Raw genomic sequence first — 14,813 nt, forward strand, 5'->3', positions numbered from 1 at the left:
TTAAGGCTGGTATACACGGTAAGGAAATCCTTTGAGGATTAACCGTGATTTTTTTTTCTATCTATCCATTTTTAAATAAAAATAATTCTTTATACGCTGGGAGATATTTTAATAAGTTTTGTAAATTACTATGTTCGATCCAGCCAGTTATATCCGAGTTTTTTTCGTCTGTTAAGCACATCCTTTGAGGATTTCCTTACCGTGTATACCAGCCTTTAGCGTGCGTTTCCATGACGTACCCTAACTGTCTACCAAATTTTACCTCTTTAGGTTAAGCGGTTTGCTCTGGGCGATGATGAATCAGTCAGTGAGTCATTCAGTCAGTCAGGACAAGCAATTTTATATATTTAGATAATAAAAATGAAATTCTGTATTATCTGCATTCTGTGTAATTTTTAATCCAAATTTAAAGTGTCTGGAAGGAAAATATTCACCACTGTAAAACATGCAATTTTGAAGAATTTTGTTTTTATTTTTCATATTCCGACATAAAAATTTCATTTAATATCAATCAAATGAACGGATAGACCAAATTCATGTCAATTTGTTGGGAGTAGATTTTAAGTAGCGTTTATTTGGCGATTTAAAATTTTCTACACTCCAGAATGATTTTATTCCTAAATTACTTGTAATTACAATTTTTCTATGTATAAATATTTCAACGTATTATGTTTGAATTTCGTATATTTCATATCGATTGGTTTGTTTGTATACGGCAACGCGACACATGGGCGATCTGTTGAGAGGGATGACTTCCGGGAGAACTTTCTATGGGAGTTTCTATGCCCATAAGTGTTACAAATGGGAAATTCCACATGGGCTGGCCACGTGCAGATTTCTTGACTTTGACGAGTCGTGAACCCGTAACCAACTAATTACTAGTGTTCAGTGGTTTTATCCACTGTTGGACATATTTCTGTGTCAAATTAATGAATTTCTGTGACTACATTTCAATGATAACAGAGTCATTATTCGTGCGTTATTTTTACTCATTTATATAATTTCTGATATCTTCATCTGTATGAATTATTTGTACTTACACAAAAGTTTGACATATGTTGACTAGCATAATTTAATTTAAAAATATAAATATGCTGCGTAGCCTATATGAGTGTTTTCGACTTGATTCATTACTTTTGATAACGCTTCAAATACGTTTTACAAATCTTCGGACTCGATTTTCTCATTTTAAACGTCAATTCGCAATCACTGGCGGATTTAGCACTTGAGAGGCCCCAGGCGCAATTTAATTCTGACGCCCCCTCTAAATATTTTCACTACCCCTACATTCTACAGTGTGCATTCTACGTGCATGTTTTTTACTCTGGTAGGCACTATACCGGTGGTCCAAAAAGAGTGAGACACGGGTAAATAACATTGAAAATTAACCAATATAAAATTACAACTGCCTGGCTGTATTTAAAAGGTTACTGATGTTCAGACTGTATTATGAAAATCGAAACGCATTGGTACAAGAATTATTAAGTTTCAATAGGTAAAAGTGTTAAAAAGAAAAAAATCTAGTAATCCATGGATATAAAAACTAATTTATTTTTAAATTTACTACTGATACAATAAGCTATCTGGACTACTTACTCTTCGCGATATATTGAAATATTCGTGCAAAGATGTTTGGTGACCCACGAATGATATTGTGTCTACGATGATACGATCCTCCAAGTTGAACCGGGATAGCAATAAGAAGTGTTGAACGTATATACTCGCTGGATTAATGCCTTTTTGCCAAAGAAAGGCTTGAATCCAGGTGATGAATAGCTGTTGCCAGCGATGGAAAGCTAGACTGGGTACTGCCCAGATCAGATAGCATAGAGTTTGAGCCTTAGTGAGTGGCTCCATGTCTCCCTTCTCCAAACTTCTGTAGTCTCCCCCTCACGGAGAAACGCCGCCTCCGTATATAATGTACTGGAAACCGTCCGAAGAAGATTTAGTGAGATTCTCAAAGCAGAATTTAAGATGGGCGTGATGCGACTACATTGCACCCTTTAAAAGTGAGGTCCCAAATTTTGCAATTGGACTCAGGACAGTATACAATAAGCACAGTATATCCTTCTTTCTGATGCCATTGAAGTGGGGTGTGAAGTATTTTAAGAATAAGCTCGCTCGAGCGAGTTTGATACGTTATGTCAAAAGACTGTGCGAAGGCCGTTTTGAACTATGACGACGGTGCTATGAAGGCGACGGAAGATGCGGTAAAATTTGGAAGAGCAGAAAAAGCCCCATCAGTGCCGTCGTCTCTGTTGAGCCTGACATCGAAAGAGAGCATCTAACGAGGATTGTTTAATTTTCGGAATCTTTCCGGATTTAAAAATTATTTTTGTGAGAAAAATAAGAACTGGAATAATTATATTTTTGATTTCTGTGGCATGTCAATTCTATTAAATTTTAAAACAATTTCCGTAAGGATATACCGAATTCTGATTTTTTTCACGAATTTAATTTAAACACTAATTTTGCAATAGATATCGTTATCACGCGATACATTTTTCTCTATAAATACATGTATACTGTATATACTACAATTTTAAAACACGTCTTTCATACCGAAATTTATTTTCCTAATAATTTATAAAAAAATATTTTAAAATAAGTAATATTAATAATCAATTTTCTTCAACATTTATAACGTCTGATTTTACTCTATTTCCGAGCTGCCAACTTTGACCAAAAGATGTGTTGGTGTTGATGATGGCGGATATCGACGAAGTCGCTCGTAGGAGAGAGATCAGAAGACGAAAAATATTAGATAATTCCGAAGCTAGATGGATAAAAATTATGGGTCACGACAAAGAAGAACAGAAAGGTTAGTTTAGGAATAAAAAAACTCGTGTAATTTGCATAAATGACATTGTTGTAAGTTTATGTCGAAAGTGTTTAATCATCGATTTCTTAAAAATTTCAAGAAATTCTTAAATGGAATATTTTCACTTCATATAAACATATTGACATTTCATACTTCCTAATGTAATGATTTGAGCATTAATCGATTCATATACCAATGTTAATTTGTAATAATGTTACCGGTATATTTCTTAAGCTAATTGGCATTTATTGGAAATATGTCTGCAAGTTAAATGGCTAAAATTGTCTTTTGTAAAATTTATATTTTGTTTCTTACCGATATTAAATGCTTATAAAATTTATTTTCAGTTTGAATATTTTTTTTTATTAAAAAATTTGTAATTTTTTTTATTATGTTTTGAAGGACAACAACTTTGTTTATAAATATAATTAAAGGTTATTACTGATAACACTAAAATTTTTTTTATTAGTAGAAAACTGTTAATATGAATATCATAAAGAATATTTGTGATGTTTTAAATGCTTGTTTTTATTTACTAGGATTGCGTTTGTTATTTTTGATGCCCGCAAATTGAGTCGAGCGAGATGTATACTTAAATTGAAAATTTATGTATTATGTTTTGAATTAGAAGGAACGATAGCTGATTTTGGAAATTATTCTTTTCGAATTTTGCTTTGGAATGACTTTATTCGCTTGTATGTAATAACTTTTGAGTGTATTTGGTATTGCTGGCCAGTGATGTTTATGAATATGTGAGGAAGGACGAACGACAACTCTGTGGGGTCTGCTCGACGTTGGGCCGACACCACTTGCCTTAGAGGTTGTCCTTATGGTGAAAGGTTACAACCCTCGCTTTGCCCGCGATTTGTCAGGATGACGCGAGAAAGCCTTTTTCGTATGAGGGTAGTGGTTTGCTGGATGCAAAGATGACTCACACAGAGACCAAATTTACAATTTTAACGCGTATATTCGTATGGAAAATCATGCTTACAATGGGTACACAAACATCTGGTCAGAAGGCATCCGTCGCTGAAGAGGAGTTTGCTGGATAGTTTGTTTTCTGATGATATAGGTCAACACACAAATAAAAAGGAGGAGAGAGAAAGTCTGCTTCCAAAAGATCGTGGGTAGAGACTTGGAGATTGGAGGGATGGAGAAGTTGGCACTGGGAAGTCACGTCCCTAGTTCCTTTCCTCCGCTTTTTGGAGATTTTGGGTCGTCTGGGTTAATCTGGATCCGGTCTCTGGAATGGTCATTCTCGATTTCCAGCTCGCAACCTTTTCATGTCTGTCCTTGGGATTTCAAGCTTTTATATCATTTTTACCCGAAATCCTGAGGTTTTGGTTGGTCTGAACAGTGGTCCCCTGTAATTCTATTGGTTCCTGGTTTGTTGCCAGGGATGCGATTTGGGCTGTGGGTCGCCAAACATCCTCGTCCGGGCCGTTCCCCTCCTGAGTCAGGTCAAGCTTTTCCCTGGATGACGGACCCGTAAATTTTACCTAATATATATTTTTCTGTCCAGGAGAAGACACAGCTGTCCCAGCCACTGTCCCCTCCACAGGAGTCCTGCTTTGAACTCTCTGTAAGGTGACTGTCAATTGATCTGGCGGATGATCCCTCTTTCGTTCTCACAATGTACGATCTAGGATCTGTCAATTAGATCTGGAATGTGACGATTAAATTGTCTCGCACCCCATTCCTTGGTCACATCGGTCCTGTTTACGAAATAAGTCACTGATTTATTGGCTTTAGCTTGACAGCCAGTTCCTGTCTGGGGGTGATGTCCCGGCCTCACAAATATACCGGCTAATTTAGAGCTGTTAAGCTGGAGTTTAGACTCAATTGTCACATTAAATAACAATAGGTGAACATCTACCTATGATATTCACCTATTGTAGCCCCAATGGCTGTATTGTGTTTAACACCTAAGCCCATGTGACTGTGCTGGCTTCGAGTAGCCCACTTGACTGTTGTGGAGTACTTGATGTTATATAGTTTTAGGGGGGTATGGGGGCTTGCCCCACCTGGATGCTAAGGTGTGAGCGATGGCCAGCACTGAGCACACACTTACGTGCGAAATGTGGAGGATAGTGGGTAGACTGATACATGTTAAAAATTGATCTTCGGAGACAAATATCATGCAAAAGGCCAATGATTGTGGGGGTGGTGTGATTTATGTAAAAATTACAAAATAAAGCATCAATTTTGCTAAAAAAGTAGTGAAAACAACTGTCACTCCGATAACGTATATACTGCTATTGGGGCTACTTAGGTGAACATTTACCTTACATTGTTGAGGAATGTCGAACAAACATTGGGTGTTGTATGTTTGATTATACTTGTAAACAGGACTGAACTGATATATGACCTTTGTAATCACTCAAAATACCAACTTAAGTCTATGGTAGAGTTTTCCCATGATATTCTTCGAGTATGTGATCTGATCGGTATTTCAAATAGCCAAAGACATTTACTGACCTGGATTTGTCTGATATCTGTGCCAAATTTGATCACATTTATAAAATCCAATGATGATTGAATGTAAAGAAATGAGCTTTGCATGCTCGGCTCAATTATATGATTTATAATTTTAGAGTTTGATCATAAACTCAGAGTTATCAAACTATAATTTTATTGTTTATAAACAGAAAATATTTTTTGAAATTTTGTAATAATCATGCTGACAAGACTTCAATACGTATCATTCAAGATGCCCAAAGAGAATCAATTTTCTTCAGAAGAAGTGACTGAAATTTGGAAATTGAAAGCATGTGGACATGAAAGTCCAAGCAAAACAGGTCATACAGCTTCAGGAATATATAGTTTGGGCAAAAAAATAAAATTTTAAACCAGCAACTAGTTCAGGTAGACTTAAAGTAACATCGCCCACAGATGAAAAATGTATTATTAGACTGGTATCTAGACAAAATTTATCAGTTACACAAGTTTTAAGAGTGTCTAATATAAATATTTCTAAAAATACTGTGCACAGAATAATAAGCAAAAATCTTTGTGTTAAATTAACAAGGATGTGTAAAGAAACCACTTCTCAAACCTGAATATCTTAAAGCAACATTGGAATGAGCCAAAAGCTACATGCAGTGGAAAGATGAATGGTAAGTACACCCTTCAGTGATGAAAAAATAGTGGAACTTAGATGGTCCTGATGGCTGGACTATTTACTATTGGCATGATTGAGAAAAAAAGACTGAGTGTTTTATACCAGACAAGCTGGTGGCTCACGAATTGTTTGGGGAGCATTTGTATTCATTGGAATTTCCAGTCTATCATTTATTTCTGGACACCAGATTTCAGAACATTATCAAGACACCTTAGAACATCTCCTCCTTCCTAAAGCAGAAATGATAGGTGGTCCAAATTGGACATTTCAACAGGACAACGCTCCCATTTATTGTTCAAATTCACCCAAAAAAATGGCTTCAGAATTATGAAATGGCCTGAAAAGAAGTCCTGACCTAAACCAACAGAAAACTTATGGGGGATCATGGCAAGACAGGTGTATGCAGTTAGTTGTTAGTTTTCTAATGTGTTCCAGAACTTACATGTGTAATTGATTCATGGTACAACTTAAAACCAGAATTGTTACAAACTCTGGTGAATTCATGCCAAATTGTGTGATCGATGTTATTAAAAATAATGAAAGCAAAATTAGCTGTTAAAAAATTTTTTTGATGTAAGTTTTGAAATTTACCTAAACTTTTGGGAAAACAATGTTTAGCAAAATTTCTATTTTTGTAAGAATCTTAGTAACTATTAAATTGTTAAATTTATCATTTTTAATGAGATGTATTGTGATCTCATTTCACTTATTAAATCAATTAAAAATTCAGTATTTTAAAATATACTCAAGAAAAATCATTTTACCTAAACTTTTGGGGCATACCTTAGGATGTTTTTTGCTATTGAAGTATTTTTTCAATATCAGTACTAGATGTTGCCTACATTGTCATTGTATACAACTTGAATACTGTAACATCAGATAAGTATCATATTCACTCAATTTTAAAATGCACTTTTTCCAGGTTTTAGTATTTCTGAAAATAGGTTGCTTCTCAGAATTGAAGGCATCTTAAGCCATCAATAACTTGTAACATTAAGTTGTAACATATTGCTCACATGAACTTTAGATTATTGCTCACATGAACTTTAGATTATTGCTCACATGAACTTTAGATTAAATAACAAGCTGTTTGCTTGTTATTTTGACAAATGGAAACCAAGCATTTGAAGCATGCAATATGTGCTCCAGTTTCTTTTAGTTGTGAACAAAATAACAAACTTGCTAGTCACAAGTTCTGTGGCTCAGAACTCTGTCTACACTTATAACCATCAATGGGATTCACTGAAAAACTGATAACAGAATGGATCACCTGCAAGCAACAAGGATACTGACATTCAGCTTATCTGCCTGTCCACACTATGAATGCTCAGTGTTACATTACAGCTGTCTTTAGATTTGAAATAATAGAGAGGTTGAGGCAGACGTTTTAAACGTGTAAACGTGTAGGACGGACGTTCGGTGCCGCTTTCCTGTAAGCCTAGAAGTTTGACGATGGTGTTTGGAATGTCGAGCGTGATTCCACCGACTATCCAAACACCATTGTCAAACTTTTAGGCTTACGGGAAAGCGGCGCCGAACGTCCGACCTACACGTTTAAAACGTCTGCCTCAACCTCTCTAATATATCATAATTAGTAACCTCTAGTGCCATGCATTTTATTCCTCTCACTAATTCTGTTGTCATTTTAATTATTTTATTTGACTAAAGTTATAATAGCAAATGTTAATAGCCCAGTCTCATTAGTCTATTACAATAATGTCTTATGTACTGTACTTGGATAAAGATCCCAGCAGTCTTCTGATGCTTCAAATGACACTGAGGATGAATGAAATGTGAAGATGTGACCATCAAATTCAGTGTGATTCTGAAGAGTCTAATACTGAAAGTGAAGTTTTCTCTCTAATATTACAGAAGACAGTGATGTGTTGTTTACTTACTATGCAATAAACAAGACAACAACATATAGTTTACTGTGTACTGAACAAACTTATGTCAACAGAATTAATTTTGTTGACAAATTTGGAATTGTGTATTTTTTTTTAATTTCATAGGTGAGCATATAGAAATTAAGGTGCCTTACATTTTATGGCATCTTACTTTGAGTAAATACAGTAATTATAATACAATGGAACCTCTATATTCATAATTATTCATCACATTTTGACGATTTTTTTTATTTTTCCATATTTGTCATCATTTACAACACCAGAAGTGGCACTACAATTGCACGTCCACACCGATCAACTAGCTTTGTTAGCTAGCTGTAGTTAATCAGTCTGCTTTGTGGATTGTCATGTGTATTGTTAAGTTATTGAAAAATAATCAATGTGAGAAACCAAGTTCCAATTGCTCCAAATTGGCACCCAAATTTTGCTAAAGTCAACCAAAATACAAATACATTCAATGATAATGTAATTGCCTACTTCAGAAAAGTTTTAAAAAGCAGACAAAAATACACAGCACTGAACAAGTTCTTTATTAAATCGAGTGCTATTGAATCATTGGCAAAACAGACCCCATGATCATAATTGGAATTGCCTAATGTTGTAACCTTTCAACAGTGGGATAGTCAGGTATACCCCAAAGTAGTGGAGAATAAACATGGGAAATTTTTAAAGTATTTTTCCACACATTTTTTTTTTCATTACTGTTTCGGAAAAAGATTTTGTAAACAGTTATGTCTAGTAAAGAAAAGTCTCTTTTTTATTGTTGTATAATTCATTTTTTATGTGAATTTTTTTTTCACAGTAGTTTTTGACAATACCCCCCAAAAGAATTTAATGGATATATTCGTCCCTTACCACTGCCACATGATTGCTCTGGATGGATATATCTGTCCCTCACTGTTGAGTGGTTAATTGATATGTCTTCTTCTAAACAATAATTCTATATTATTAATATACTATATTAATAATACTGTTCTTTCCCCTTATACTACTATACTGTATTTATTTAGTACAATAAAGATAAAGTTTTACAAACAACATAATTTTTATTCTTGTACCTTTTTTTTCAGGATGTGAACAGATAAATTGAATATCAGTTATTTATTATGAGAAAAATTGCTTGTATATTTGTCATATTTCATATTTGTTAGGTCCTTAGGAACAGATTAATGACAAATATAGAGGTTTCACTGTGCATAAAACTAAAACAAAAGTAATTGAAAAAATAATATTAAAATTATTAAGTTAACATAATTCATGCAATACACATTGGGAACAGGCCCAAGTTGGAGCATTTGATATGTACTACTAGTAATTTTAAATCTGCTATATAAAACTTTTTTAGTTTATTTTTGTTATTACTAATTAATGATTACTTTTGATTTTGAAATACAGTAGAGCGTCGATTTTCCGAAAGTCAATCATCTGAAACGTCAATCATTCGAAAGAATTCCAGTCGGCAAATTTAAATTTTCGCCAGTGCTGTGGCGCTTCAATCTTTGTCTATGTCTTGGGCTACTCAAATATTTTATGTTTTTGATACTAAATTAACATCTAAAGTATAATTTTTTATTGTTTTTATATTTTTCAATATATTTATTTTGTTTGTACAAAATAAAATTTTTTACGATACAATAGTCTTCGTTAGGCTTAACATCGACGAAAATTCAATGCGAAGTGACACACAACGGAGAAAAATTTCAACATTGGATACGTTAAACTATTTTTTTGTACATAAATCGGTTATCCGAAATATCAGTTATACGAACAACCCCAGTCCCCAATTGATTTGGGAAATCGATGCTCTACTGTATTTATTTTGGCAATAAAGATAAATATATATAAACAATGAATTCACGAATCTGATATTTTTAAGTAATTCTGCCACAGATTGTTTGGCTTTATTAAAAGATAAAGTGTATTAGGGGCAGTCAAATGAAAAAGAGACAAATGGGGAAAAAAGTAAGTAAACTGTTTATTATTTCAAAAATAATTGCCATAACTGTTAATACATTTATCTGACTGTGAGACAAGACGGTCAATGCCTTCATAGAAAATGTTTGCGATTGCCTACGGAACCATGATTGTACCCAGGCGTGCATCTTTTCGTCCGAAGCAAATTGACAGCCATGAATGTCTTTTTTCAAGGCTCCAAAAATATCGAAATTGCATGGAGAGAAATCAGGACTGTATGGAAGATCTGTAAGGACAACCTTCAAAACAACCTTGGTAACATGTGGGTGGACATTATCCTGCAACACAATGATGCTGTCTGTCAACATTCCTGGGTGTTTGGATTTGATGGCACGCTTCAGTTTTTGCAAAGTTTCTATGTACTGCTGTGCGTTAATTGTGGCAGTATTCCAGAAAGTCAATAAGCAGCGGACCTCCATAGTGATGTTAGATGCACACACGACTTGCAAGTCTAACAAGCAAGTTAGACAAGCAAGTCTAACAGACAAATGGCACAGCGGTGAACGTTCACACTGTTCCTTCCTGATTCCCAATAGAAGGCACTTCTATATACATACCTACCTGCATTACTGACTTCTGTGCCACAATTGTTATATAGTTTGTCTCGTTTTCATTTGACTGCCCCTGATATTTGGTTTAAATTGAAAGCTTGAAGCTTGCTGATGAATATGCCATATGTAAGAAAATATCATTTGCATATAAAATCATAGTCTATGTTCTCTTCTAAGGACAAAGAAATTCCTGGAATTTGATTTTGACAGAGGTAATCAGGCAAATCATTCATAAACAAGTTAAATAGAATTGGACTGAGTGGTTGTTTTCCATCAGATAGTCTCTTTATAAACAATTGCTTTAGTCAGAAGTTTATCATTCTGTAAAGTACTATATTTTATCTTATCGCTCTACAACGATTGTCGATACGACCTTGTACCAGAAAGAGCCGTTACCTAACGGGTACTTTACACGGGTTCGCGTTTATTTTGCCAGGCCTGGACTTTTGCATGCACCGGAATAAATTAATGACCAAGTTAGTCAAAAACCAATTAAAAAATGTTTAATAAAGTTCTAGAAATAACTATGTACAATATTTAACAACAAATCAACAAATTTATTCAAATCAAAATCAATCAATAGTCAACCCGACAAAACTCAATCTAATTCTAACTTAAAACTATTCCCCTTGGAATTCCGACGAAATCAAAGCTTAACTTAGGTACAAAATTTCTTATGACTAAAGATCCTAACCGTCACCTCAATATACTAGGAACCTTTTTCTCAACTCAAGACTTGTCTCTATCCTCGATCCACAAATCGAATACTTCAATCGCCTTGGACTATTGGTTCCTATTGGACACCTCTCATTCACTGTACTAAGCACACCAACACTTGTTATTCGCAGGAGTTCACCTCAGCTGTCTTCACTTGAGGTATGCTTTTTATAGTGTGAGGTGACGTCACAATTTCTAAGTGAGACACTCTCCTCATTTACATACTTACATGTAACATTAACTTTTTTCTTGTTTATCTGGTAGCTTAATTCCCGACAATACTTTGTTAACCTTTTACATTATTCTTTTTAACAATTATCGGGATGTTTTTTCCTTTTAAGGTTTAACAAGTTCCTAAAGTTTTTTGTGGGGTCTCCCCCTCCTTTGGTGCGGACTTACTTTCTTCCGCTCGGGCGTGCACGTGAGTGCGAGTTTAACTATGGCGCTTTTTTCTTCGTCGGTGAGTTGGTTTATCTTCTATTTTTAACTTTCTAAGGTGACGGGTGAGGAAACCTTCGTCCTAACAAAACATAAGCCCCAAACAAAAATACAGTGGGTGATCGGTTAACGAATAGATCGGATAACGAACAAATCGGATAACGAACACTTTCGCAAAAGATTTTTATGTTCGGACAACGAACACATGATCGGATAATGAACAGCCCACAGAACAAACATAAGAAGAAGCGTAAAATAATGAATACTGATTGGACTTTCCTTGTCTTCGGGCAACAATTCGAAACTTTTCGGAGTGTGGAGACGTTAACATCGACGCTCAAGCCGGTATATACCGATCGGATAGTATTCCTCCGAACTTTGAAACTCTCCCTTGTAATTCCAGCCTTTTATTTTTCTGACAAAACAATTCTTTTATGTATTCGCGAGACTGTCGGGTAGGCACTCGTTAAGTTTTGCGTCGGTTTTTATTTTCGAAAGGTGAGAGTATAATACTAAAGATTAAAGAGTGGGCAGAAGATTTCTGATGTTGCTGGGCAGTGTGGCTTGAACAGGTCTACAGTATGCGGCAGTTCAATCTAATTTGAGAAAAATACTGTATAATCAAGAAGACTCAAGCAGCTAAAGGAGTAACAAAAATCATATCTGAGAAATAAAGAACATCGAAGAGCTCATAACGAAATCCGAAAGTTATCTGACGACTGAAGACCGCGAAGAATTCTTGAATGAAGAACACCAAGAAACTCGGCGAGATATGTTTTCTTCTGAAAAAGTGGATTAATGTCGATATCTGTTATTAAAGATCCGTTGAAGAAGTGGGAGGATGTCAGAACAACGGTCTTAGAATGGCATCCAAACCAGGTTGAGGCTTGGGGATTTCTACAATTGCAATGCTATTAATTACTTACAAAAAATCCTGACGAAGCAAGAAAAGTAATCGACATTAGACAGATTATTTAACCCCCACAAACAAAAAAACATGACTAATAAAAATGCAAGTCTGTGTATATATGTATTTTTATTATTACATATAAATAAACGTAGTAAGAAAGTATATATTTTTTATTTTTAGGGGTCTTCAGAACGAATTAATTAAATTCCCATTAAAACCTATGGTAAATCGATAATCGGTTAGCGAACAATTTGGATAGCGAACATAGTCTTGGAACGGATTATGTTCGTTAACCGATCACCCACTGTATAATAAAAGCAAAAATAAAAGTAAATAAAAATAATGCTCGGACTTGGTTCCTTACAATTCTTTATTATATAACTTGTATTTAAGAAAAGTTCTTAGGACATTTCAGAAATTCCCAACTGGGTAACTTTTTACCACAATATATTATTGTTGACAGACTTTAATGCTCCCTACAGATCAATAAATTTGATGATACTGTGATGCTTCATTAACAGTAGGCATTGAGACCATTCAGAGTAAAAACACTACAAATGGGACCTTGTCCCCTGACAATTGATAAAGAAAAATGAAATTCTTTTTCTCAGTCCAATCATTTAGATGATTAACAAGCAAATTTTTTACTGTGACGTCATAATGCCAGACTACAACTTTTAATTTATTTAATTTAAAATACAGTGGGTGATCGGTTAACGAATAGTTCAGATAGCGAACAAATCGGATAACGAACATTTTCGCGAAAGATTTTTATGATCGGATAATGAACACTTTACTGAACAAACATAAAAAGAAGAGACAGAAAATAACAAATTACTGATTGATTTTCCCTTGTCTTCGGGTAACAGTTTGAAACCTTTCGGAGCGCGGGAGATATCAACATCAATGCTCATCCCCATACTGATCAGATAGTATTCCTCCGAATTTTGAAACTCTCCCTTGTTATTCCAGCTTTTTGTTTACGTTTCTGACAAGTAATTTTTTATAGTCTTGCCCCACCTGGATGCTAAGGTGTGAGCGATGGCCAGCACTGAGCACACACTTACGTGCGAAATGTGGAGGATAGTGGGTAGACTGATACATGTTAAAAATTGATCTTCGGAGACAAATATCATGCAAAAGGCCAATGATTGTGGGGGTGGTGTGATTTATGTAAAAATTACAAAATAAAGCATCAATTTTGCTAAAAAAGTAGTGAAAACAACTGTCACTCCGATAACGTATATACTGCTATTGGGGCTACTTAGGTGAACATTTACCTTACATTGTTGAGGAATGTCGAACAAACATTGGGTGTTGTATGTTTGATTATACTTGTAAACAGGACTGAACTGATATATGACCTTTGTAATCACTCAAAATACCAACTTAAGTCTATGGTAGAGTTTTCCCATGATATTCTTCGAGTATGTGATCTGATCGGTATTTCAAATAGCCAAAGACATTTACTGACCTGGATTTGTCTGATATCTGTGCCAAATTTGATCACATTTATAAAATCCAATGATGATTGAATGTAAAGAAATGAGCTTTGCATGCTCGGCACAATTATATGATTTATAATTTTAGAGTTTGATCATAAACTCAGAGTTATCAAACTATAATTTTATTGTTTATAAACAGAAAATATTTTTTGAAATTTTGTAATAATCATGCTGACAAGACTTCAATACGTATCATTCAAGATGCCCAAAGAGAATCAATTTTCTTCAGAAGAAGTGACTGAAATTTGGAAATTGAAAGCATGTGGACATGAAAGTCCAAGCAAAACAGGTCATACAGCTTCAGGAATATATAGTTTGGGCAAAAAAATAAAATTTTAAACCAGCAACTAGTTCAGGTAGACTTAAAGTAACATCGCNGTGCTGTTTTTGAGCCAAGATGGCTGCCGAAACAGGTAAGGAGCCAACCACGTCATCACCGATAGAAACTGAATTGGCTCAGGCATTGAACAAGCACATGGTTGGTTCCTTACCCGTTTCGGCAGCCATCTTGGCTCAAAAACAGCATTCTCTGTCAGATTTGGTGCTTGCCAATTGAAATTGCCAGAACAAAATTTTGTAAACCAGTTTTGGCACTGTCTTTCTCTCAACACGTCATCTCCATACATGTACCACAATTTTTTTCTCGCTTGAACAGCATTCTTACCCTTTTGGTAATAAAAGAGGAAAATATGCCAAAAATGCTGCTTTCGATCTTCCATATTTGATGGGACACAAAAAATAAACAATTGCACAAAATCAAACAAAAATTTTTACAAATAAGCCTTAAAATGCTAGCTATCAAAATATATAATGATAATACAGTTTAGTCGTATTTTTCCCAACATTTTCATTCTAAACTGTCTAGTGGT

At 34.7% G+C, this 14,813-nt stretch overlaps 1 protein-coding gene across 1 annotated transcript in view; it reads left to right on the plus strand.

The window, feature by feature from the left end:
• Positions 1 to 2,647: 2,647 nt before the first annotated feature.
• LOC111633028 overlaps positions 2,648 to 14,813 on the plus strand; it is a 40,349-nt gene continuing 28,183 nt past the window's right edge. Inside the window, exon 1 of the mRNA XM_023377552.1 lies at positions 2,648 to 2,821. Within this exon, the coding sequence (XP_023233320.1) occupies positions 2,704 to 2,821 (118 nt within the window). The 5' untranslated portion in view covers positions 2,648 to 2,703. The remainder of the gene's footprint in view (positions 2,822 to 14,813) is intronic.

This window comes from Centruroides sculpturatus, unplaced genomic scaffold (assembly GCF_000671375.1).
Source record: "Centruroides sculpturatus isolate CEXI.00-Female unplaced genomic scaffold, Cexi_2.0 scaffold764, whole genome shotgun sequence".
Classification (NCBI taxonomy): Eukaryota; Metazoa; Arthropoda; class Arachnida; order Scorpiones; family Buthidae; genus Centruroides; species Centruroides sculpturatus.